This window comes from Peromyscus maniculatus, chromosome 4, assembly GCF_049852395.1.
Source record: "Peromyscus maniculatus bairdii isolate BWxNUB_F1_BW_parent chromosome 4, HU_Pman_BW_mat_3.1, whole genome shotgun sequence".
Classification (NCBI taxonomy): Eukaryota; Metazoa; Chordata; class Mammalia; order Rodentia; family Cricetidae; genus Peromyscus; species Peromyscus maniculatus.
The window spans coordinates 45,117,489-45,143,003 of NC_134855.1; the positions used below are offsets into that span (position 1 = coordinate 45,117,489).

At 39.0% G+C, this 25,515-nt stretch overlaps 1 protein-coding gene across 5 annotated transcripts in view; it reads left to right on the forward strand.

Annotated features, from left to right (window-relative positions):
• The window catches only part of Xirp2 (xin actin binding repeat containing 2), a 143,132-nt gene extending 122,808 nt beyond the window's left edge, over nt 1-20,324 (forward strand). For 3 of the 5 annotated variants that reach the window (XM_076569589.1, XM_042275401.2, XM_076569591.1), the window contains exons 6-9: nt 5-77; nt 1,314-1,447; nt 13,517-13,650; nt 18,462-20,324. In XM_076569589.1, coding sequence (XP_076425704.1) covers nt 5-77; nt 1,314-1,447; nt 13,517-13,650; nt 18,462-19,956 — 1,836 coding nt within the window. In that variant the 3' untranslated portion in view covers nt 19,957-20,324. Of the gene's footprint in view, nt 1-4; nt 78-1,313; nt 1,448-2,187; nt 11,450-13,516; nt 13,651-18,461 lie in introns of all 5 variants that reach the window. The other 2 variants (XM_042275400.2, XM_006972374.4) reach the window with 1 other exon arrangement.
• The last annotated feature ends 5,191 nt before the right edge of the window (nt 20,325-25,515 follow it).

Genomic DNA, 25,515 nt, shown 5'->3' on the forward strand with positions numbered 1-25,515 from the left:
ACAGATATCACATCTTGAAAAGCATACTGAGGAAATAAACCAAGCTTCACAGTTTCATCAATATGTTCAAGAAACAGGTAATGGTCTGAGACTATTGGTCCCACTCTACCTCTGTCCTTTGTGTGTATGTGGGTTTGGAGAACTTTCAAAAGCCAGTCCTCCCCACAAGTAACTTTAGTAGCTATGACTCATGCTCCCAAAGGGGGAAAGATTGCATTTCTACATATAATTAGATTTTGCCTGTGGTAGTACATGTAATATTTTTTAAAATAGCTCATTGCCCATCACACCTATGATAAATTCAGCCTAAACTCTGAAAGGGTGATAAACTAACCTATACTGAATTTTTTTATCCTTGTAATCTAGAAAAAAATTCATTGCTTATAAAACACCCTGACAATAAAATTACCCCTATTATATTAATATTATTATTAATAACAAATTTAGGAACTAATATGTTCAATTCTCAACCAATAGATAGGAGGTTAGATTATATGGAAGTTTCTAGATGCTTGCAGAAGACAAGGTGCAGCTGTCTACTTGTACAAGGGGAAAGGCTTACTTCTCTGATGAGATGAAAGGAAAGATTTCACCCCTGCTGTGGCCTAAACAGTATTTGAATCTTGCTGTTTAAGAAATGCAGCATTCTTCTTGCTGGGCTCAGTGACTCCTGTTTGTAATCCTGGCATTTAGGAGGCTCCAACTGGAAGACTGCTGCAGGTTCAACTATAGAGCAAGAACTTTTCTCCAAATATCCAAACCAAATAACAAGAAAAGTGTCCTCCATAACACTGTCTTTTGTTCTTTGGGATGCATTATCTTTCCTGAGTGTAGAATTAGAACACAGTTGCAGAAATTATGAAAATATTTCTATCCAGAGATAACCACTCCAAATTATTTTAAGATTTATTTGTATTTATGTATACTTGGGGGGGGGGGTCAGAGGAAGAGAGAGACAGAGAGAGAACACCCAGAGGCAATAAGAGGGCATCAGATCCACTACAGCTGGATTTCCAAGCTGTTGTGATTTGCCCAACATGATCCTGGGAACTTAATTTTGTTCCCCTGCAAGAGGTCTCCCAACTATACCATCTCTCCTGCTCCACCACCAAAAATTTCTTTTCTGCTTCTTCCTTAATATTTCTTGCTTCAGTTCTAAATCACTAGATGAAATAATGGCATGTGCATAAATTCGTCCGTTGAGTCTTATTCACTAATTTACATTATAAGTAGTTTAATGCTGCATAACATTTTCTTCTCAAATTCCATTTTATTCATTGTAAAGTACCCCTGGTATCTATTTGTCTTTGTAGTCATTGATACACCTGAGGATGAAGAGATTCCTAAGGTTTCTACTAAGATTTTAAAAGAACAATTCGAAAAGTCTGCCCAGGAAAAGTTTCTCTACTCTGACAAAGAAACAACAACTCCATCCAGGTGTATAAAGGTATGATAATTTCTCTATACAGGATTGTATTAAATGTTAAAATCATACTTAAATTTTCTAAACAAAAAAATTTGAACTAGCATTTATTCTGTTTTCACAAGGAGGGTATTGATCTATGTGTTAGAATAAGTTCTTCCACCCACTGGAGAATACGAATGAAGAAAGTTATATATACTTTAAAGTCTATAACTAATATCGAATAAAGTAACTAAGTCTATTTGAAATGACAGATGGTTACCTGTTTTATTTTAAATGACAAAGAAAACAAAAAACCCACAAAAGGACTTCAAGACCTCTTTCCCCCATAGATTACTCTACACATCAAATAAAAAGGGGCAAATTAAGAGTATATATAAGTATTAAACCAGACATAGTGGTATATGATCTTAATCTCAGAATTCAAGAGGCAGAGACAGGTAGATCTCTGTGAATTCCAGGCTCATCAGGACTATGAAAAGAGACACTATCTCAAAAAAAAAAAAAAAAAAAAAAGGGTATGTGTAAATATGTGTAAATGCTCAAATACTGAGTCATTGATGGAAGAACATTATTATTAAAACAGATTAATATTTATTAACACATATTGAGTATTCTTCCAAGTAGGTTTAAGCACATTGCATACCTGTTTTTCAAGGAAGGCATCACAGCAGAATCCCGGTTGTGGACAGAGGAAAGGTAGGGCCCAGGAAATCTCCGCACTACAATCATCGTTATAAGCTTTGGTTTTCTCTCCCTTAAAGATGAAAAATGACAGTGAAGAACCCTTAAAGCCATCATCAGCTGTGGGTACCTCTTATTCTTACACTTCAACCAGTCAGAGGAAGGAAACGTCAGCCTCAAGTTACAGTAATCACAGTGTCACTTCAGCATCCCTGGCACAAGTTAATGGCACCCCTTCAGGGAAGATGGAAGAATTTCCTCCTCCCCCACCTGATGCACTTCAAACACCAGTGGATGTGACAGCATTTTCCCAGTCCCCCGAATTCCCCAGTCCCCCTAGGGGACTACCAATCCCCAAAGATTTATATTCCAAACGAAGAAATTTGTATGAGTTAAATCGTTTATATAGACATATCCATCCCGAGTTACGAAAAAACTTAGAGAAAGACTACATCAGTGAGGTTTCTGAAATTGTTTCTAGCCAGATAAACTCAGGAAACTCAGGTTCAGCAGATGTGCAACAAGCTCGGTGTATTTTTGAAAACACAAATGACAGTTCTCAAAAGGATCTGAACTCAGAAAGAGAAAACCTGGAATGGGATGAAATTCTGAAAGGAGAGGTGCAGTCAATGAGATGGATTTTTGAGAATCAACCATTAGATTCTATCAACAATGGTTCTGCAGATGAAGGGTACACTTCCAAGACTGTTGCTGACCAAGAACTCATTGCTGGGGGTGATGTGAAGTATACTACTTGGATGTTTGAAACTCAGCCAATAGATGCCCTGGGGGTCCCTTCTGCTGCCACTGAAGGAAACATGGAAAAGATTCCTGAGCTAGCTAGAGGAGATGTTTGCACAGCAAGGTGGATGTTCGAAACAAGGCCTTTAGACTCAATGAACAAAATGCACCAAAGCCAAGAAGAAGCAGCATCTACTGCTATAAATGGCATAATTGGGGGAGACGTCAAGACCGTAAGATACATGTTTGAGACTCAACACCTGGATCAACTCGGACAGCTTCACTCCGTGGATGAAGTTCACTTATTACAACTCAGATCTGAACTCAAAGAAATTAAAGGAAACGTCAAGAGAAGCATAAAGTGCTTTGAAACGCAACCATTGTATGTCATCAGAGATGGTTCAGGCCAAATGCTAGAAATCAAAACCGTACAGAAAGAAGACATCGAAAGGGGGGATGTGAGAACAGCACGTTGGATGTTTGAAACACAGCCATTGGACACAATTAACAAAGATATCACAGAAATTAAGGTTGTTCGAGGAATATCCATGGAAGAAAATGTCAAAGGTGGGGTGAGTAGAGCAAAGTGGTTATTCGAGACACAACCCCTGGAGAAAATCAAAGAAGAGTCAGAAGAGGCTGTCCTTCAAAAAGAAGCAATCATAGGTACAGATGTTTCTAAGAAGTGTTGGATGTTTGAAACACAGCCATTAGACAGTCTAAAAGAAGTTCCTGATGCAGATACTGTATCAGCTGACGAGAGAATAGGAGGTGACGTAAAAACCACCAAACATCTATTTGAAACACTTCCAATAGAGGCTCTAAAAGACAGTCCTGATATTGGAAAGCTTCAAAAAATCACTGCCTCTGAAGAAGAAAAGGGAGATGTGAAGCACCAGAAGTGGGTCTTTGAAACTCAACCTTTAGAAGACATTAGAGAAGATAAGAAAGAGTATATAAAAACAGTGAGGCTGGAAGCAGTTGATAGAGGTGATGTAAAGAACTATACACATATCTTTGAAGCCAACAATTTAATTAAGGTTGATGCATCACATCAAATTGAGGTGGAAGGAGTCACCAGAGGCACCGTGGAGTTGAATAAATCTCTCTTTGAGACAATCCCACTGTACGCTATTCAAGACCACCTTGGAAAATACCACCAAGTGAAGACAGTCCAGCAAGAAGAAATCCTAGCAGGAGATGTGAGAAGCTACAGGTGGCTTTTTGAAACAAGGCCCATTGACCAATTTGATGAAAGCCTTCATAAATTTCAGATAATTAGAGGAATATCTGCTGAAGAAATACAAGCAGGGAGTGTGAAATCTGCTAGATGGTTGTTTGAAACTCAGCCCCTTGATTCAATTAAATATCTTAGCAGAGAGGAAGAAACAGAAAGCAAAACTGAACAAACTACAGATATTGTTAAAGGGGATGTCAAAACCTGTAAATGGCTATTTGAGACCCAGCCAATGGAGTCTCTTTATGAAAAGGTTTCCTTGATGACAAACACTGAAGATATCCACAAAGGTGATGTCCGAAGCTGTACCTGGCTTTTTGAAACTCAGCCACTTGATACTATAAAAGATGACTCTGAAGCAACAGTCAAACTTCAAACTGTAAAGCAGGAGGAGATCCAAGGTGGGGATGTTCGGACAGCATGTTTTCTCTTTGAGACAGAAAATCTGGACAACATACAAGGGAATGAAGGGAAAGAAACCAAGCCTGTGGAGATGGATATACAAGCTGGGGATGTCTCTGGCATGAAGTATAAGTTCGAAAATCAGCCCTTAGATTTAATCAGTTGCAGTTCAGAGGATGTTTTGAATAAGATCAAAACCCTAAAAACCGAAGACATTCAGAAAGGCAATGTGTTACATTGTAGGTGGCTATTTGAAAACAAACCCATTGATATGATAAAAGAAAATCAAGAAGGTGATGGATTGGTTAAGACAGTGACAGACATACAAGGTGGAAATGTGAGAAAGGGCTGCTTCGTTTTTGAGACATTCTCTTTGGATAAGATTAAAGAAGAATCTGATGGCACCAGCACCAGGGAAACAAACACTGAAGAAGTAATAAAAGGTGACGTAAAAAGCTACAAAATGCTCTTTGAAACACAGCCGCTCTATGCAATTCGAGATCAAGAAGGGTTTTATCATGAAGTGACAACAGTTAAAAAAGAAGAAGTAACTCATGGAGATGTGCGGGGAACAAGGTGGCTCTTTGAAACAAAACCATTAGACTCCATTAATGAATCAGAATATGTGTATGTCATTAAATCTGTCACCCAGGAAGACATTCAGAAGGGGGATGTGACTTCTGTCAGGTACAAATTTGAAACTCAGCCACTGGATCAGATTTCAGATGAATCCCATAATATTGTGCACACTGTTGACTATATTCAAGGAGGCAATGTGAAGATGGGTAAACAATTTTTTGAGTCTGAAAATGTTGACAAGAAGAATTATATCAGAACAGTAAGTGTCAATGAAATACAAAAGGGCAATGTTAAGACTTCTACTTGGCTCTTTGAAACTCATAGCATAGATGAGCTGGGAGAAGGATCTGGATATGAAAATATCAAGACTGTCACCCAGGAAGAGGTGCAGAAAGGTGACGTTAAGAATGCAGTGTGGCTTTTTGAAAATCAAACATTGGATTCTATTAAGGAAGTAGATGAAAGTGCTGCAAAAATGACCAAAGAAGAAATTCCTCCATCGGATGTCAAAACAACTACGTGGCTGTTTGAAACAACACCTATTCATGAATTTAATGAAACTAGAGTAGAGAAGGTAGAAATTATTGGCAAAAGTATCAAGGAAACACTGGAAAGCCTCCACTCTCAAAGAGTTATTGAAGCTCCTGGAATTATCATTGAAGCTGATGAAGTTGGGGATGTCCGAATGGCAAAATACAAGCTCATGAACCAAACAACTCCAGAGATACAGAAGGAAGATGTTATCAGAGCTGATCTCAAAAGCATAATGATGAATTTACTTTCCCAAAGAGACTGTACAAAGAAAGAGATATTTGTCAGTGAAGAGGAGAAGGGAAATGTCAATTTGACTAAAACTCAATTATTAAACAGATCAACTGAATTTTATGCTGAAAAAGAAGAGATAGTGAAAGGGGATGTAAAACAAGCAATAACAAATCTGTTCTCAGAGGAAAGATGTGCAAAGAAAGGAATCTTAATTCAGGAAGATGAAAAAGGAGATATTAACATGACTATCTATTGTCTTCTGCATGAAAATGCTGGTGACAAGGTTGAGCGTGAAGACATAATAGGAGGTGATGTAAGACGCACAATTCACAACCTGTTATCTTCTATATCAAATGCTAAAATACCTGAAAGGACAAAAATCGATGCCTTAGAGAGGGGAAACGTTCAGTTCTTCACAACATGCATAGAAACTGGAGCTTTGGATTACCTCAAACAACTCCAAACAGGGACAAATGAAACTCTCACAGCTAGGAAACAAGAGGGAGGGGAAGAAATAATTGGCGGTGATGTTGAGGGCACAAAACTGTTACTAAAGAAAAGGCAGTCTCTGTTTGAACGTTCTGTTAATGAAACTGACATCATCTCAGGAGATGTGCATAATACAATTAAAGTCTTAATGACAGGGCCTCAGTGTTCATCTAATAAGACACAGAAAGAAGAGATTATGAAAGGTGATTTAAAATCAACCCTAAATTCTCTCAACCAGACCATGAATCAGAAAATAATGGCTAAAACAGAAGAAATCAGAAAAGGTGACAGGCTGGACATACTGGAGTCAAGTGACAGACAGAAGGAATCTAAACAATCTGGTAGCATCCCTAGTGATATTGAGCAAGCTATTGAGTGCCTGGAGAAGGCTACAAATACAAGGACTGAAATACTGAAAAAAGAGTTGATACTGGATGATCTTGAAACATCATTAAGGTCTTTGAAAGAAGCACAATGGGGTTTCAAAGAAGTTGATAAGGCAGGCATAACCAAAGAAGATGCACTGCCTGGGATAGCAGGATTCTCAGAAAGACAAAAAACAGGAATTAATCCAGCAGCTGTCCAGAGAGACAAAAAAAGTCTTCTTCAACCAATGCCAGGACCATTTGAGCCAGTAACCAGGCAGCAAGCAGGACCAGGCACTCTCAATGAAACTACCCAGAAATCCTACCACCGGTCTTTAATAGAAGAAAGATCTGAGGCTAATCTTCCCAGAGCCCCTAAGGGCACTGTAAAAATTGTCATTGATCGTGAACAAAACAATGATGCTCTTGAGAAAAGCCTTAGGAGGATGTCTAACTCAGAACACAGAGCTATGAAAAGTGTCTTAGACATGGGTGACAGAATGGGCATCTCGACTGAGAGCAAAGAATATCTGTGTGGTGGCAAGGATATGGGCAAACAGGTAACTGCAACCACCTCAATGAAGGAAAATCTGAAAACCAAGGAATCAGAGAATGTGATAGATTCAAAGGATGATATCTTTAACTTCACCCAGTCTGTGGATAAAACGTTTAGAAAGCAGCAGACTCAAACTTGTGAACTAAGGAATGACCACCAAAAGTCTCAGTTCCAGGATTCCTATAGGAAGAGTCAAAATAATACCAAAAACATGAATATATCATCAGTGGTACAAAGTTATACACCAAATCCCACTCAACATCTTATCAATAAGACAGCTGGAGAAATGCATAAGACAACAAGGGACTTTCAGAAGCAAACCTTCCTAAGCCAGGAAACACAGTATTCTCATAAAGATACAAAGAAAAATGACACGGACCTTCAACCTTTGCCTGCAGATAAGGATGTACACAATGTAACAGGAGTAGGAGTCTCTGGGAAAAGCCACAAAAAATTTCAGGCAACTGACAAAGAACAGAAAATTGATGTTTGTCTAGAAAGCCAGGACTTTCTAATGAAGACAAATACTTCCAAAGAGTTGAAAATGGCAATGGAGAGGTCCTTTAATCCAATCAACCTTCACCCCGAGTATAATATAAAAGAAAATGAGGACTCCATTCCACCTCCATCTCCCCCTCCTCCTCCACCTTCCAATGCATCATCTGAAATTGAATTTCCTCTCCCCCCTCCACCACCTTTAATGCTGTTGCCTGAAAAAGATGAGATTCCTCCCTCATCATCCACAGAGAAGACAAAGACTGAATTTGAAAGCTTCCCAAGTCTCCCTCTTCCTCCACCACCAGTAGATGAGAAATCTGAAAGAGAATGTCTGTCAGCATCGCTACCACCTCCTCCAAAGCCATCACAAGCCTCCTCTGTCCCAGAAAATCAAAGTGAAGCATTCACACAGCAATATTCCCAAAGAGAAGCCTCAGGCTCTCAGCAAATTCACTCTCAGGCTAACACCCTAACAGGGAAATCACCACCTCCTACACTTCCCAAACCCAAACTTCCCAAGAGAATTAAAGATAAAATGAGCCAGCAGTCCCCAAATGGTGAATTGGGAAGATCTCTGTCAGATATGGAAATTAAAACTACTCTTTCAAAGGATCAGAAAAGATCAATGGTGGCAACGAGCATTAAGCACACAGAGACACAGCAGGAAGTATCCAGAGAATGTCTTGATGAAAGAAAACAGCTGTCCATCCACTCAGCACACTCTCTCTCTCAGACAGCTCCAGAAATCCCAGCACTCAAAGGAAAACAGACAGCACCCCTTGTTAAATCCCACTCATTCCCATCGGGTTCAGAACAACAAAGTCCAAAGCCTTATGTGAGAAAATTTAAGACGCCTTTAATGATCGCTGAAGAAAAATACAGACGGCAAAAGGAAGAGACTGAGAAACAGAGACAGGAGAATTCTTGCCACAGCATTGTCCAAACAGAAACCTACCACCAAAACATATCAGAGAGAGAGAAAGAATTAGCATCACACAAAGCAGGTGAGGCAGTCCCCATACCCAGAAAGGATTTGGATTTGACTAGGGCACAATTCAACCCGGACTCTAAGAACAGGGCTGTGTTTGCAGGCATGAGTTCTGACAGCCAGCTCTCCACAGCTTCTGCCTTGATGGTTGCTACTGAGAGGCTTCAGCATGTTCTAGCAGCTTCAGAAGATAAGTGTACCATTAGAAAGGAAGGCATACAAAGCTCGAAGGACATGCTGCAATTGAAATCAGCTTGTGAAATTAGCCAGAGTCACAATGACAGTAAGACACAACAAACACTTGAGCAACATATGGAGAACTTGCCCTTTCCCCAAAGCAAACCAATTTTCCCAAGTTTCAAAGTGAAAACTATCAAGCTGCCAACTCTAGATCATACATCGACTGAAACAGATCTCAGTTCTGAAAGTCACATAAAGCAATCTGAAGTTGACATCCAAACCATTGCTAAACCAATGAATCAGGAAGTCAAGAAGACCCAAGCAAGGGCGCAATGTGATAATAAGCAATCTGTGCCTGAAAAATCTTCTCAATTACCTAAAACAGAGAAAAGAGTGACAGTGCAAATGCCTGAAGACTACTCAGAGAAAAATCAAGAGAGTAAGCTCAAAACAGTTCCCAAGAGACAGAGGGGATTTGGGGAATTTGACAGAGAGAGTGAAGAAAGGAATCAGGACTTATCAATGAGCAGGTCAAAAGAAGACAGATTAATAGTTGAAAGAAAACAAGAAGATCTGCAGGGCCAGCGAGTACCAAGGTTAGTCCAGCAAAAGATTATCCATGCATGTCTGGACTCACAGACTCAGAATTTTCAGCAAACACAAATACAAGCTTCTGAAAGTACAGTTGAGAAAAAATGTCTTAGAGACAATGGCATGCAACAGAGACATGTCTCTCCTAACACTGAAGATTTGAAACAAGAGATTACACAGAATAAATCTCCATTTTCCTCTGTGAAAGGATCCCAGCACGATGATGGAAAATGTGGCATAAATATATTGGAATTCTTGAGAAAACGTGAAGAACTACAGCAGATTTTGTCTAGAGTAAAACAGTTTGAAGCAGAGTCAAATAAAAGTGGCCTTAAAACCTTTCAGACGCTGTTAAATATTGTTCCAGTATGGCTGATAAGTGAAGAAAAAAGAGAATATGGAGTTCGTGTTGCCATGGAGAATAATTTAGAAAAAGTCAAAGAAGAAATAGCACATATTAAAACTCAAGCAGAGGATATGCTTGTGCACTGTGAACATATAATTCAAACAGCCATGATGGCCTCGCAAACAGGAAAGCAGAGAGATAAGCGTACCCATCTTAATGAAATGTCATTGAAAGTGTCTAATGTTAATGCCAGCTCTAATAAATGCACTGAACAGAAAGAAAATAAAATTATAGAAGAAAAATTATCATCACACCACCAAGTAGCAACTACTCATAATCCTGCTAGCACACATCAGGAGACTAAGGGAGGAGATAATAAGATTGCTCCTCCCTCTTTGAAAACTCGCCCACCATCACCAACGTTCATTACAATCGAGTCCACTGCCCGACGAGCAGAAGCCTCCACTAAGAGTGAGCTTTCGCAGTCCCCTAAAAAGAACAGTTGTACTGAACCTCCACCCCGAAGACCCACAGAGCAAACATCTAGACTTCACAGAACATGCACCTCCCCATCCCCACCAAGGAGTCGCTCAGAACAACTGGTTAGACTCAAAGACACCACGGCCAGGCTAGCCAAAGGTACCATCCCATGTTTGTCAGGGACCCCAGTTCCAATTGTAGAGAAGAGATCTGAAGTTGTCATGTCTCCAGCCACACTCCGAAGGCAAATTAAGATAGAAAGTCATGCCAGGGACTCTCCTCCCACCATCACAATACCTGTAAGTGTAAACCATGTCGTTAGTGGTTCCTTCAGAGACTCTGTGGAAACTCAAGAGGCAATGAGGAAGATAGAGCAAAAGGAGACTTACATTCATAAAGATGAAATGAATTCGATCAACAACACAATGCCAGCGACGGAAAGCTATGATGCAGTTGAGATCATCCGCCAGGTGGAAGGGCCTCGCCTATCAGAACGCACAGAGAGATTTGAAGCCGCCAATCAAACAGTTCAAATGGCTGAACGTTTTCTGAATGGCCATGAAAACGAAATAAACAGATGGTTTAGGGAATTTGAGAATGTCCCAGTTTTTGGAGCAAAGACAGAGAGAAGAGCTTATGCAAATGGTGAAATAAACCACAACATGAAACAAGAGAGTCACACATTTTGTAAGGAGGAATTTGGATTAGGATCTTCTGGAAATGCTAATTTTACAGGCTTTTCATACAGACATCCTAGAGAGCTCCAAGAAGTTCCAGCTATGCAGCCCAGGGTTCACTCTGAAGCAAGGTCTCTGAGTGAGCATTTCTTAGGTTTGGATGCATTTGACCATCAGATTGTTGAGTCAAAGGTGGCAACCTCATCCTCACGTAGCTCAGAAGCTGGCAGGTCTGGCTTCGACTTCAAGCATGCCCCACCAACCTATGAAGATGTGATCGCTGGCCATATCCTAGATCTTTCGGATTCACCTACAAATCTCAGAAGAGATTTTCAGAAGACATGGCAGGAGAGTGAGAGGGTTTTTCAGCGCTTGGGATATGAAACCGCAGCTGCACAAGCACCTGAAATGAACAGGGCCTTCCAGGAGGAATCTGCCTTTATAAGTGGTAAATGAGACTGGAGAGTGTGAAAGAAGATTAACCCATCTGAAAGCACGTATGCCAAAGCCAAATGATTTGCAATTAAAACCGTGTGTGGCAATAACCCACTAACAAGCTAGGACTAACAGCTATCCCTGGAGGCCTGTGATTCTTTGCTGTCCCTGCTTTCATTACTTTCTTTATTAACAATAACATTTAATATGATTGATCTGCAGTATGCATTACCAAAACCTGTTCTTCAAACTCAAGGTAAATAGGAGTTTGAAGAAAGCATCAGACATAACAACTGCTGTAGTGGTTTTAGTAGTGGTGGAACTCTTTGTTTGGATAGAACAAACTCATTATTAAAATTTTATAATAAAATTTACTTCATTCAATAGTTTATGGTGGTATCAGATCAAAATCTTTGGCCTGATATTGACTAATTTTAACTGCATACTTAATTAGCCTCTACCGTGAATTCAATACACCTTAGTGATAGCCACCGACAGAAGTCTCGGCATGTGTTCATGCGTTATTTTCATCAGTGTATTAAAGATGTAGATATAAAATTAGACATTTTATATATTTAGCTATTATAATTGAATTGAGGTGATAACATCCCCTGATATCAATGTTCTCTATACCTGATATTCTCATATTTATGAACATTAACCCCCAAATGACAATTCAGTTGACCTCATTCATAGATGAGGATAAACAATACGTATTAAAACTTGATTATGTTTGTACGATGAGAGGTTTAGATCATGAGAACATAGTACATGATATTTTAAATATCAGAATATAGCTTACTCCATTTTATTTTCCACACTTTTTACAATTAATGAGGCTTTATGATAAAAGGATTGGACATAATTAATAGGCATCATTAGTATAGTCCATTCTTTTAGACAGAGTGAAAGAAATAGCAAACGTAAAAATAAAAGCCACTGAAATTAATAATTATGCCTTTCATATTTATAACATATGTGTCTAGTTTATCAAGTTAATATGGTTTCTTAATGTGCTTGCTTCTGGCATAATTAAGCAAAGCTGTCTAATTAATTTCAAATGCTCAGTTTTTGTTAAGACAGTTCAAAACCATAGAAAACATAAAGAAGCTTGTATTAAATATAGAAATATGTCCCTACTGGAATCAAAAAAGCAAAGGAGTCCTCTCAATCATGGAGAGGTAGAGCGTAAGCACTAAAGTGGCTTTCACATGAAGGACCTTGACATACCCGCTTTCATAGGTGACAAATTCAAAAGCTTAGTTATTCTCAAAAGAATAATTAAAATCAAAACCAATATTTAATTGATGTTTCTGTGTTCATTGCAAGCCACTAGGAACCCTGATTAGTGACGTAACTACTGTTATTTATAAAGACTACTCTCCACAGGAGAGCAACAGGAAACAACTGTAGGTACTAAGTAAGGGAAGCAGTAAAAAACAGAAAGAATAGATGTAAGGATCCAAAAGGCTGTAAAATCTGAAGTTGGTTGGGTACAGAGTAGAGGTCCCTCTCTGCACATTTCATGGATGAGAGAAAATTATTACAAGGAAGTTAGCAGTATCATGCTATAAGTAAACCTGATATAGATCATGAAATAAACTTGATATTATTAAAATAATATTTAATCAAATAGTATACAATGTCTTGGCTCATAAAAATCTGTGTGTACTTTAGAATGATTTATCCATATGGTTTTAGAAATTAAAATTTTATATAAAACTTTATATGTATGGAAAGCTTAGTTGCTTCAAATGATACATTTTCAGAAGATTCCCCATGACTGAGTTTACTGTATATATTTAATGGATTAATGTAAGTGAGCATAATACATATTTATGTGTTTATTGTATAATAATTCAACTTCCATAAGGTATCATGGTAGAGGCATTAAATCTTTGTACCAGATCCTCAAATTCCATGCTAGTGTACACTGTCTAGAGAAAAAGACATAAAGACAATTTTGGGGGCTTTTTTGCTTTTTCTGCATGTCCAGTTACTGTATTATTTGTTTTCTGATGCTATTGCAATTGTAATGGAAAATAGAAACATATAAGCCTTTATAAATTTTTATTTTTAGAAACTGCTGGTTCAAGACAAGGAAACCTGCATAATTTGTCAAAAGACAGTTTATCCAATGGAGCGCCTCATAGCAGACCAGCAGAATTTTCATAAGTCTTGTTTCAGATGCCATCACTGCAGCAGTAAACTGAGGTAAAATATCATGCTGACTGTGCCACATAGATTGAAGAATCTTGGAGCATATGTATAATATCTAGTCTCTAGAGAGAAGGAGAGTTCTCCAGATCTCACAGCTGCCCTCACTGGCCACAGTCACACAGTGGGATGTTGCCCTGGTCTATTGTGCATTGTTTGGGTTGACCCTCAACACTTCCCTTTCCCAAGCTGCCTTTCTAGTTGTGAAAATCATGTGGGTAAGAAAGCCTCCCGAGTTACTGTGCAAGTTAGGATCTTAAAGTTAGTGCTGTCGGGTGAATATATTAGCTCTAGACTAGAAGCTGGTAAACTCTTTCCATAAAGGGCAGATAGTGAATACTGTTATTTGGCAGTCTATTCTGTTCCTATCAGGACTCAGGTTTCCTTGGAGTCCAAGAAAGGCTGGCTGGAGAGAGCAGGTGGGTGTGGCTGCAAACGAATAAGCTTGGTTATGTTCCAGGGAAACGTGGTATCCCACAGCAGGTGATGGTACAGAGCTTGTCTGTTTGAGCTACAGTATAGAAGTTCAGAAATGGAATTGGGAATACTATTAGTGACAGGTCAGGGAAAAGCTGTTTATTTCCGAAGCAAAGGCAGCATGCTAATCAACACAGTGGCATGAGCTTTCCTTTTTCACACCTCTCAAAATAGATGCATTTAAATGAACGTGACATTTGGTAGGGCTATAGTTTGAAATGCTAAAACAGAATTTATTTTGCTGAATCTAACGTGCACCTCTCAGACTATCACTTTCCTGATTTTAATGGGCAGTGTCAAATATGCCTCATTGCTACATTATTTTCCCTTGGTTTCCATGACAATATAACATAATGATTCCCCTCTATTTTGGAGGTGCTCCTTCTCAGGCACCTGTGCAAGTAACTTTTCTTCTGACCAACAATGAGATAGATGCTAGAGCTCTTCAGAAGCTGGCCATTTGGATCTAGTCTTCTCATTGTATCTTTTTTTTTCTTCTGGTGAATCACACACCATCCTGTAACTTCCATGTAAAGGATGACTCTGAAATGTGCATGGCTGGGCCAGATTGCACCTTTGCCCATTAAATGCTTATTACCAATGACAGAAAGCTCTCTAAGACAAACGATAACAGTTCTTCTCACTGTTGCCTTCATTCTCTGAGTAGTTTCCATCCCTCTGTAACAGACAGTGACATTAACTCTGGCCTCTTCATGGAGTTATCTTTCATATATCCTTTTGATTCATTCCAGCCATCACCCATTTCTTCAACTACAGAATTCATAACTCCATCTTAAGTTCTGCTCACTTCACCATCCCCATAACCCAGCTATCCTTCAAGCAAGTATTGTTTCTCACGTGGGCAAATGCCACACCCATTATAGCTAGCGGTACAGTCTCCCTGTGTGCAGATGTATCTCTTACCAGCACCACTATCAACAATCCATACTAAGACTCTATCCTATAATGTAGAAAAATGATCTTTCTGAAACACAAACTTGGAATAACTTCTCTGTATAAAATTCAGACGAGCTTCCCCTGTCTATTAAAAAATATTTAACATTAAAACATTAATTAACCTACAGTTCAAATCTAGCCCTTGTTTCTCTGCAATTCTTCAAGCATCCCTAATCCTTCCCAGCTACATGTTACTCTCCATGCAGAATTATCCCCTTCTAGTTCCAATAAACAATACTTTTCTCTCGTACTTCTAGCTAGTGCCAGATGCCATCTCTACTCTTCTAGGAGTTTTTATTGTCCATCTTCCAGATCTCTATTAGTTTAATGTCCATTCGTTCTTCAGAACACAACTAAGGCTATCCCATCCAGGAAGCTTTTTTTTTTAACTTCCCTGGACAGGACAAGCATCCTTCCCAATTATTCCTCAAAGCTTCCCCTGCACTTTCCCCCACTGTCAATTTGACCTAATATAGTTATCATTGACATTAACTGTGGTAATGTTTGCTTTCACAACATCTAGTAAAGGCTGGCATATAATGAAGAGTCAAAATTACAAAACCAAAGACTGATACTTTTAAGTGATGAACCAAACATACAAAGAAAGTCAAATGCATGACACAATAAACCATTTCAGCATGAACACTTGATAACCAATAACCAAGGTAAAGAAATAGAACTTTTCTAGCCATGTTGGAAGACCCTTTTTACGTATTTTGTTTTTACAAACAACCTCCACTCATTCCCATAACTGAAACTATCCATATTAATGAGCATGTCCTTTCATTTAATTGTTGCTGCCCTTGTATACATTTATAGTGCTATATCTTACTTTTATGTTTTGTTGTGTCTTGCAAATTCTTTTTTAATCTGTAAACTTCCCCTGTAGCTAGAGTTTTCCTGCCTTGCCCACAGTCAGGACAAATCTCTGTCACCCGCCAGTCCCACAGCCGCTCAGACCCAACCAAGCAAACACAGAGACTTATATTGCTTACAAACTGTATGGCCGTGGCAGGCCTCCTGTTAACTGTTCCTATATCTTAAAGTAACGCATTTCTACAAATCTATACCTTGCCACGCGGCTCGTGGCTTACCAGCATCTTCACATGCTGCTTGTCCTGGCAGTGGCTGGCAGCGTCTCCTTCTGCCTTCCTGTTCTTTTATTTCTCCTTTCTGTTAGTCCCGCCTATACTTCCTGCCTAGCCACGACCAATCAGGTTTTATTTATTGACCAATCAGAGCAACTTGACATACAGACCATCCCCCAGTACAGCCAAGTGCAGACCATCTCAGACACCTGCACTCAGGCCCATGGTCCTAATCATCCTCTATGCAAACCTGCTGGGTAACGCCACAAGGAACCCAAGAAGGGCTCCCACAGGACATACATTAACATCCCACAGCACTTCCCCTGCATTCCCTTCCTGTTTCACCACTTATTTGTTAAGAGCACAGCCTATTTGGCCTGCCGAATGTTTCAGTCTCAACAATCTTCAGTTGCTGATTGCACACACACCAAGTAGTTCAGCCTTCTCTTTGTCCTGGATACTTCCAAACTGTCAGATAAGAGTAGATTTTGGATTAGACCTGCAGGTGTACACTATTCTTGGCCATGTGATCACTTTTTAGAGGAAAGAGTGTGGTCCTCATAAACTTACTAATCAGGAATGGTTGATAGGCTTCAATAAATTGCATTGACTGGTGCTCACCTCTCCTTCCCTTGGTGAGAGGAATCTCCTCTCTTTCCATTGTCTGCTGGGTACTTTTTCCATGACCTAAGTAAACATTAGGGACTTTCTCATTGTGTGATAGATGCAGGCTGTCTTTACTTTCCCTGTGCAAGTCCTTATTCCATCATTTCTGAAGGTCTTCTTTATTCTAACAACAAGTACTATTTCAAGTCAATACTCTCAGTGCCCATTCTACTTTTTCAGGTTTTTTCCCAAGCCATTTTGATGGGGAGAACTAATAAATATTTACATATATTGTACACTATAAATTCAATGATATTTCTAATCAAATTCAAAACTTATCTGTGTTGCTGCTTCCCTTCTGTGTCTGTAGGTCTTTTCCTCCATCCTTCAAACATAAAGAAGATGGAGCCAGGTTTGGTGGTACAGACCTGTGTTCCAAGCTACTTTGAGGCTGAGACATTACAATAACCTCAAGATGTCTTCCAGGAACCTAATGACACCCTATCTGAAAATAAAATGTGAAAAGTGTGGTTGTGATAGTGCTTACTGTCAGAGCATTTGTCTAACGTGTATGGGTCTAGATACAGTACCAAGTACTATGAAAATTTATAACAGATGTAGAATATCTTATATTCATCTTAGTAATGGCTTGGATTAGAGCTGGGGGAATAGCTGAGGTGATAGAGTATTTGTGAAACACAAACAAGGCCCTGGGTTTGAAACGGAGGACTTCATCTAACAAGGACAGTAATGCAAGCCTGTGATCCCAACACTAGGTTCAAAGTCTTCCACAGCTACATAGTAAGTTCATAGCCAGCCTGGGACACATGAGACACATGAGACCAGCAAACACATGACTGCTCACAGTGTCAGTAGAAGGGACACAGTTTTTAAAAGTCTAAAGTCAATTAATAATAAATCCTACTGATAGTACCAATCTATGAACCAAAATTTTACAAAATTTACATTTGACTTCACTTACCCACTCTCCATTTTGTAAAACAGTTACTGCGTCATCCATGCCAGATCCTTTAGACATCGCATTGCACACTGTTCTCTCTGCCCCCTTAACCTTTCATTTCATCCTCCAAGTATCGTGGCATTAGTGCCTAGTGCTGAGCCTAAAATCAGTTCTTCTTTCGATATTCTGGTTTTCCAAGCTTACTTTCTATGAGACTCATTAGAACATGATTTCATGGAGACAGTATTCCCTAAATTCTAATATGTTGGTAATATTCAACATGCGTTCCTCATGCATACCATCATGTCTGGCAACCCAAAGAGTTCTTTTCCTCTGTATTTTTTTTTTTTTATTATTAAAAGTTTGGTGGTTTTGGCAGAACAGTTCTTAGAACTGGTCATTCTGGATCTGGACTATAGTATCAGAAGTCATTGAGTTGGCACAGGTTTGGGCCCCTCAGTCTAATGGCCTGGACTGCATCTGAGAACACCAATTACATCCCTGGTGATAGGCAGGAGTGAAATTCTAAATACTGAAAAGCACAATCGCAGTGGGTATTGGCGATAATTCGCCTAACAGGAATTTCAATTAACAACCACTGCTGTTGGTCGTCAGTGGGTTACTGAATTTCTGATTCATTAATAAACTATTTCTGCAATTCCCTATGGATTTGTAATAAGTACACAGAACACTAAATATTATTTCTTTTCTTCTGGCAGTTTGGGAAATTATGCATCACTCCATGGACAAATATACTGCAAGCCTCACTTTAAACAACTTTTCAAGTCTAAAGGAAATTATGATGAAGGTTTTGGACATAAACAGCATAAGGATCGATGGAATTGCAAAACTCAAAGCAGCTTAGTTGATTTAATTCCCACCGAGGAACCCACTGTGTGTGAAAACCCTGCAGCAGATACCCTCTTGTTTGGGGGCCTTACTACACAGGCAGATGTTCCTAACAGCAAGTGGCCAAACAATGATTTGAGAAAGTGGGGGGAGAGGGGAAAATTAAAAATCGTTTGGCCTCCTTGCCAGGAGATGTCTAAGAAAAGCTTTCCCCCTGAGGAAGAACTCAAAGTGAGTAAACCTAAATGGCCACCTCAAGTGACCACCCCTGTTCCCTTGGAATTTAAAAGGGAGTCGCTGACGGAACACGTGAAAAGTTTGGAAAATCAAGGGCAAGAGCAAGAAAGCTTCCCTGCTCTGCAGCCATGTCAACATGTATGTCAGAAAAAGGACAGCACGGGAGTCGGAGAAATAAAGGTGTATGAGACAAGAAGAGAAGGGAGAGAAGGAAAGAGAAATGGGCAAGACAAGCCGAACGAAGCTGACGGTGTAAGGAATAAGAGAAAGAGTGGGCTGGAGCTTCCTGACAGTAATGTGTGTGTGCAGGGGGATGAAAAGGAAAAGAACGGACGTGCTAATGAACCTGATGGCGCAGACGTTTTCCAAGTTACAAACACCGATGCTGAGGTGGGGCCAGAGACCCTCAGAGAGAACTTCAATAACAATAACAACAACAATTCTGTAGCTGTCTCCTTTCTGAAAAGCGGCAGGCAGGAGACATCTGTTTTAGAACGTCCTCATCTCTTAGATTCAGCCAGTGATGCAAACTACTACACAAGTGAATACCAAATCAAAAAGTTAAAACATGCATCTAGGATCTCAGAGTTACTTGATATATTTGAATCTGAAAAGTCTTCCTCCAAGAACGTCCTAGCCATGGCTCTGGAGAATAAGGCTGACCCAGTGACTGCAGGCAGTCCTGTGCAGTTCACTCTGGAGCCAGGCTTCCAGCAGGGCTCATCAGTTAAAGGGGAAAGCCTTGCAGCCTCTCCTGATGTGAACCTCTTACACATTAAAGAAAACCATGAAAACAACAAAAACGTACACCTTTTCTTTTCTAACACTGTGAAAATCTCTCCTTTTTCCAAGAAATGTAACATCCTTGGGTGTGATCTAATAGAGTCTGTTGATCAGCTTAAAAATATGTCATGCTTGTGTTTAAGGGAACTTGGAAAAAATGTCAAATCCTGGCATGCTGAAACCTTGGGAGCAGCTTGGAGTGATGGGAAAATGAGTTTTGATGCTCCAAGCCCAGGGTGTGCGGCTAAGCCTGTGTGTCCCAGAGTGCTGTGCCAGACTGGACATCTGACCGTGGAAGAGCAGATCAAGAGGGACAGGTGCTACAGCGACAGTGATGCCGACTGAGACGTCTCTGGCCACTTGAAGTTCGCACTCAAGCACTGAGAAAAGATGTTCTCAGATAAGACCTTGGGAGCACTGTTCACCTTTTGATTATTGTAGAGATAATCTTTCATAATCTCATCGTTCACAGCACATTATTTCTTGTATCGCACTCCCTAATTCTTTTTCACAATTCATTTTGAGTCTAGCTTTGATCTGAATGGGATGCTGAGATGAAACAGGGTGGCCATGTGTCCTTCTCAAACAGCACATGAGCCACTTTTTTCTATATTGTATAGTGGGTGAGAGTCTGTACTGATGGTGTTGATGGCCATTCTTACACCTTCTCTATAATTTCAGATGAAATAAAACTGAATCACCTGAGATACAAACTCGTATAAGTCTGTGTTTCTGTACTATATGTTGCCATACCTACTATTATGTTTTCCAACATTTGAGAAATAGTTAGGAGGAGGGGTATGGTTGCTCATGCCTTTAATCCCAGCACTCAGGAAACAGAGGCAGATGCAGCTCTGTAGATAAAGTATGTAACATGCAGACATGAGGCCTGGAATTCAGATTTCCCAGCACCTAAAGACTGTCAGAAGCTACACCCATAAATTCTTATCAAGAAGGCTGCCTAAACATAAGGTGACTGAGGATAATACCAATAGACATGCCAATGTGGAAATGGAAATGCTTGAAGCCTCCACTACACACAAGAACTACAGATAACAGTCTTCCTCAGAGAAGAGCACACCAACTGGTTACCCATACAAAACAGCCAGCCCTGGAAACTGTCATATTAACAAACTATGTTTGTATTAATGTATTTAGGAACACACACACACACACACATACACGCAGATTTTGGAGGGGCAAATTTATTACCCTTGTCTTCCTACCTCAAAATATAATATTAGAAGGCTAATTCAAACCTGTATTAACAGGAAATAAAAATTGTTCCATTGGTCTATAATTTAAAGATATAATTATTGAGGTTATTTTTAATAATTACCTAAATTATCATATTGTACACCTATAAAGATTCATTGAAATTTTTGAATTTTCCTCCAAAATAATGTGGACTGCATACTCAGAAATCAAGTCAACTGAAAAATTTTAAGAAAATTACTTAAAGAAATTCTACACATTTGTATTTTCTTGCTTACTCTAAAAAATACGTTAGTGTAAAGATGTATGACTACAGCTTGTCAGGCTTTTAAAAATCATATTTGATGAGGTTTTTTTTCCTGTTATACAAACACTCTTTTGAAAATTTGGCTTCTAAATTATCTGCTGATTTTGTCTTTCCTCAAATACATCTGATGATTCTGAGAAAAAAATAGCACGAATATAAATGAGTGGCTTTGCATAAATTTGGAATGTACATGTATGAAACAGACCTTATCCCATATTCTCCTACATAAACACAAACCGTTGATTTTCTATAAATATGAAACCAAAAGGCAGTCTTGGAAACAACGTCTCTTTAGAAAATGTAACAAATTCCCTCTTGCAAGTAATTTCTCAGCCGTTATCTGAGACCGACACAGTACTAGTTCCATGAGGCCTCCACAGCAAAGTACCATAGACTAGGGATTACATTCTTTTAAAGAACAATTCATGTTTATTTTAAAAAATATTAAGCTTAGGAATGGACCAAAAGAAATACTCTCTAAAAGAAAGACATACTTGACTACATGGGCATGGGCTTTTTAAAACTTTCCAAGACTCAGGATTTTAAATAACATAATTTTTCTTTCTCATGGTTTGATAAATGATAAGGTCGAGGTCCAGGCAGAGGCAGGCAGAGATGGCTGATCTTTAGGGCTTTCTCCTGGGTGTGTTGGTACCTGTCTCCTCATCGTGGTTCCTACATTATCTTCCCTCTGTGTGTTCATGCCCGGGAAGACTCTCGTTCTTCTCATGAAGCATCAAGTCTCCTTGGGTCAGGGACCAAGCCTCTGACTGGTGTAGCCTTTATTAAATCTTTAAAGTCTTATTTCCAAATATAGTTACTGTGGATGTCAGGTTAGGGCTTCAACAGATCAATTTTATGAGGCTATAATTCAGTTCATAACACACATTTCCATCCAACTTAATAAAATACTGTGAAATTCTGCCAAGTAAATGGTTAAACTATGGGGCAATTGCAGCAAATTTTATTTAAATTGAATTATCATACTTTTCATTGTTCTTCATTAATTCTTAATAGCACAGCATTATTTCTAAAATCATTTATGCTAAGATACCACAAAAGTTTCTGTAGAAGAAGAAATAATTTATAAAAACATGACTCACAATTTACAAGTCCTCTTATGGGACTTCGCCCATTTAATCTTGGTAGTAGATGAGTTTTTGTGCACTTATATTAAAGTTTAACATTAACATAGGCTAGCATCTACATCACTGAAAGTGTTAATTCTTCTCTTTATTTTTCACATAAATATTGTGATGGATAAAATTGTATTTTAAGATTAAATTACTGTGATTTAGAGATCTATGAAACAAACTGCCTCAGACCTGTAAGCCTCATTTGCCCAAGGACAGATAACTTCCTGGAATGCTGGGGAGTGTTGTTCATGTAAGATAACAAGCCATATGTTTTCACTTCTGTAAACAAGCATGGTTCTACCAATTTCACAGGGTGTACTTGATCACATTCAGGGGGAGGTGTATGCAGGCAGGAATTACATCAGGATGTATGCTTGCCCCTGATTGGATGAGGCAGGAGGTACAGAGCCTTGAGGGTTCTGGCTTTCTAAGGCCCTGTCTAATGTGATTTAGGGCCATGCTCTGGGAATCCCAGGTATGAACCTGGCCAAAATCCATGGTCCTGGCCAATATTTAATAAATCTTCCTTCAAATTTGGCTAAAAAATTGTGGTAGTGGTCTTATTCTTGCCCAGTGGGATTAACAATACCGAAGCTTTGTTGTTGTTATTGAAAAACACTCCTAAATTAGAAATGGCATGCTATTATTATTGTTTGCTATGCTGCCTTTCCTGGATGATACATAGAAATTTTAAATATTTCAAATATGCTTTAACAACCCAAATACCATTTCATTACTAATGAGATCATCTGTATTATGACAAAACCTTTCAGCTAAATATCAAGCTTAGTAACTAAACAAGAAGATTCAGAGACTTTTTCCATTGTTACAGGGAGTATATTATTTTGTTTTGGCTGTCAAAACAAAGTACCACAAACTGAATGACTGAAACAAAATAGATATATTTAGTTCTGAAGGCTTGAAATGTGCAAGATCAAGTTGTCTACAAAAGTGGTCTCTATTAAGGCCACATTCTTCAAGTCTTTGCTTGGTTTCACTTTGTATGTATCTGTGTCTAACTCTGTTACCCATGGTCAGGGTTGAGTCAGGTATTTCCAGGCTCTTGCCTTTTGTCCAAAGAACTGAAAATAAGAGCGCACGAAGACTTACAAAAGTACAGAGTTGACTTTATTTGAAGCAGAGAAAAGGCACAAGCCTAAAGAGTAACAACTGTCTAGAGTGACTTGAGGAGGGATACTCAAGGGTCCTAAGCTACAGCCTCTGGTCTTATTTTTATGGGGTATAAAAGGAGTTGAGGCAATAGTGTGGAATAATATGCACTTTGGAGCAGATCAGAATGCTATGCTTCTAATTCTTTTTAATAGAAAACTTAAAGAGTAGCAAAAGTAATATTTTCCTTTCTAGTGTTTCCAGGAAAATGAGAGCTGAGGTCAAAAGCAAACCATAGCAGGCCACTAAGGCTACTCATGCCTGTTTACCTACCTACAACTATGGGTTACAATTCAACTATATGACCTCTTACTTTTTTATTTTTATGTGTGTGTGTGTGTGTGTGTGTGAGAGAGAGAGAGAGAGAGAGAGAGAGAGAGAGAGAGACAGAGACAGAGACAGAGACAGAGACAGAGACAGAGAGACAGACAGAGAGAGACAGAGACAGAGACAGAGAGAGACAGAGAAAGACACACAGAGAGAAAGTGTCCATTTAGTATTGCTCATAGTTACATGTGTTTAGAGCTGACCACTTGGGACAGAATAACCTACAGGGGGCTTATGTGCCGGGATGAAACTGAATCTCCCTCTGTTAGTAGCTGTTGATCTGATCACCTGAAGCTCTTCATCTAGACATGGGGCTTTGTAAAAGTTCCTTTATCATTTTAACTTATGTTGCCATGAATTGGTGGAGAAGGAGCCATAAGAGGAGTAGAAAGGGGAGAGAGAGCTGGAAACATTAAAAAAAACCCATATAGTACTTATGTGTGAAATAACTTTTTAAAAATAAGTCACCAAAAAAAATCTTAAATGTGAATCTCAGAGTGGCACAATTCTTCCCTGTAACTGTTAGTTTTTAAATACATAACCATTAGCATTATGAAACAGTTTTCTAATAATTTTTGCTTTAGGATTTAAATCACAGAACAATGTAAAACAGAGATATATTAAGAAATTAATATTTTTGGCAACCTAATTCTCTTATCAGTGTAGATGCCTAATGGACCAAGGGCTACGTAGAGGAGACTGTACCCAGGCTGATTTGGCGGATGAGGAGCTTCACGTTATTTATTCATGATGTGGCCTCCCAATGAATCTTGTAAAAAAATGTTCCATCTCCCAGAAAATTGTGCTGAATTGTCTTTTGCAGCTTTCACACAATCAATCCTTGTGACAGATTTGGGGCTCCAGGCAGCACATTCTCTGGATTGGGACAATGGTTTTCTCACAATGCAGTGAAACCAAAGAATGCAAACACACAACCCATTCCCAAATGCTCAGTCACTGTGTGCATCTGGAATCTTCTCCTCCAGACAAGGAATTTTCTACAGACATCTCTAGAGTAATTTCTAAGAGCATATTAATTTCTCAAAGAACCTGAAGTAAAAGAATATGTCTTGGTGGTTTTGCTAGCTACTCATGACTAGTCTGTGGCCAGCTGTAGAATAGGAAAATTTCCCTTCTCCAAAACAAAGCTTCAAAAAGATAATCACAGACATTAAATTAAAAGAGACTTCTCCTTCCTTTCTCTCTCTCTTTCTCTCTTTCCCCCTCTTCCCCTCCCTCTCTCTCAGATCCAAGGATGATTTCCAAACTTAATGTAGTTTTTTTTTTTTTAATTACAAACACTGAAATTAGTATGACATCTGTTTTTCAAAATATTGCCATGAATATAAGCTGACATTTTTCTTTGGGCTGCCTGCTTCCAAGTAACAACCCAGAGACATATTATTAATTATGAAAGCTCTGCTCTAGCTTAGGCTTGTCCCACTATCTCTTATAACTTATATTAACCCATATTTTTATTAATCTAAATCCTACCACGTGGCTTTTACCTTCCTACCATTCTGTGTGTCCAAATCATTCAGTGTCTACATGGCACCTCTCTTGGAAGTCCCACCAGTACCCCTTGCCTCGCTATTGGCCATTCAGCTCTTTACTAAACCAATCATAGCAGTATATCTTCACATAGTGTATAAATATCTTACAACACATGAAGACAAAGACGGTAAACTATCTACAGATAGTCATATTCAAATAAGTGAAGCCAAGAAAACTTTGGAGATTGCTAATAAA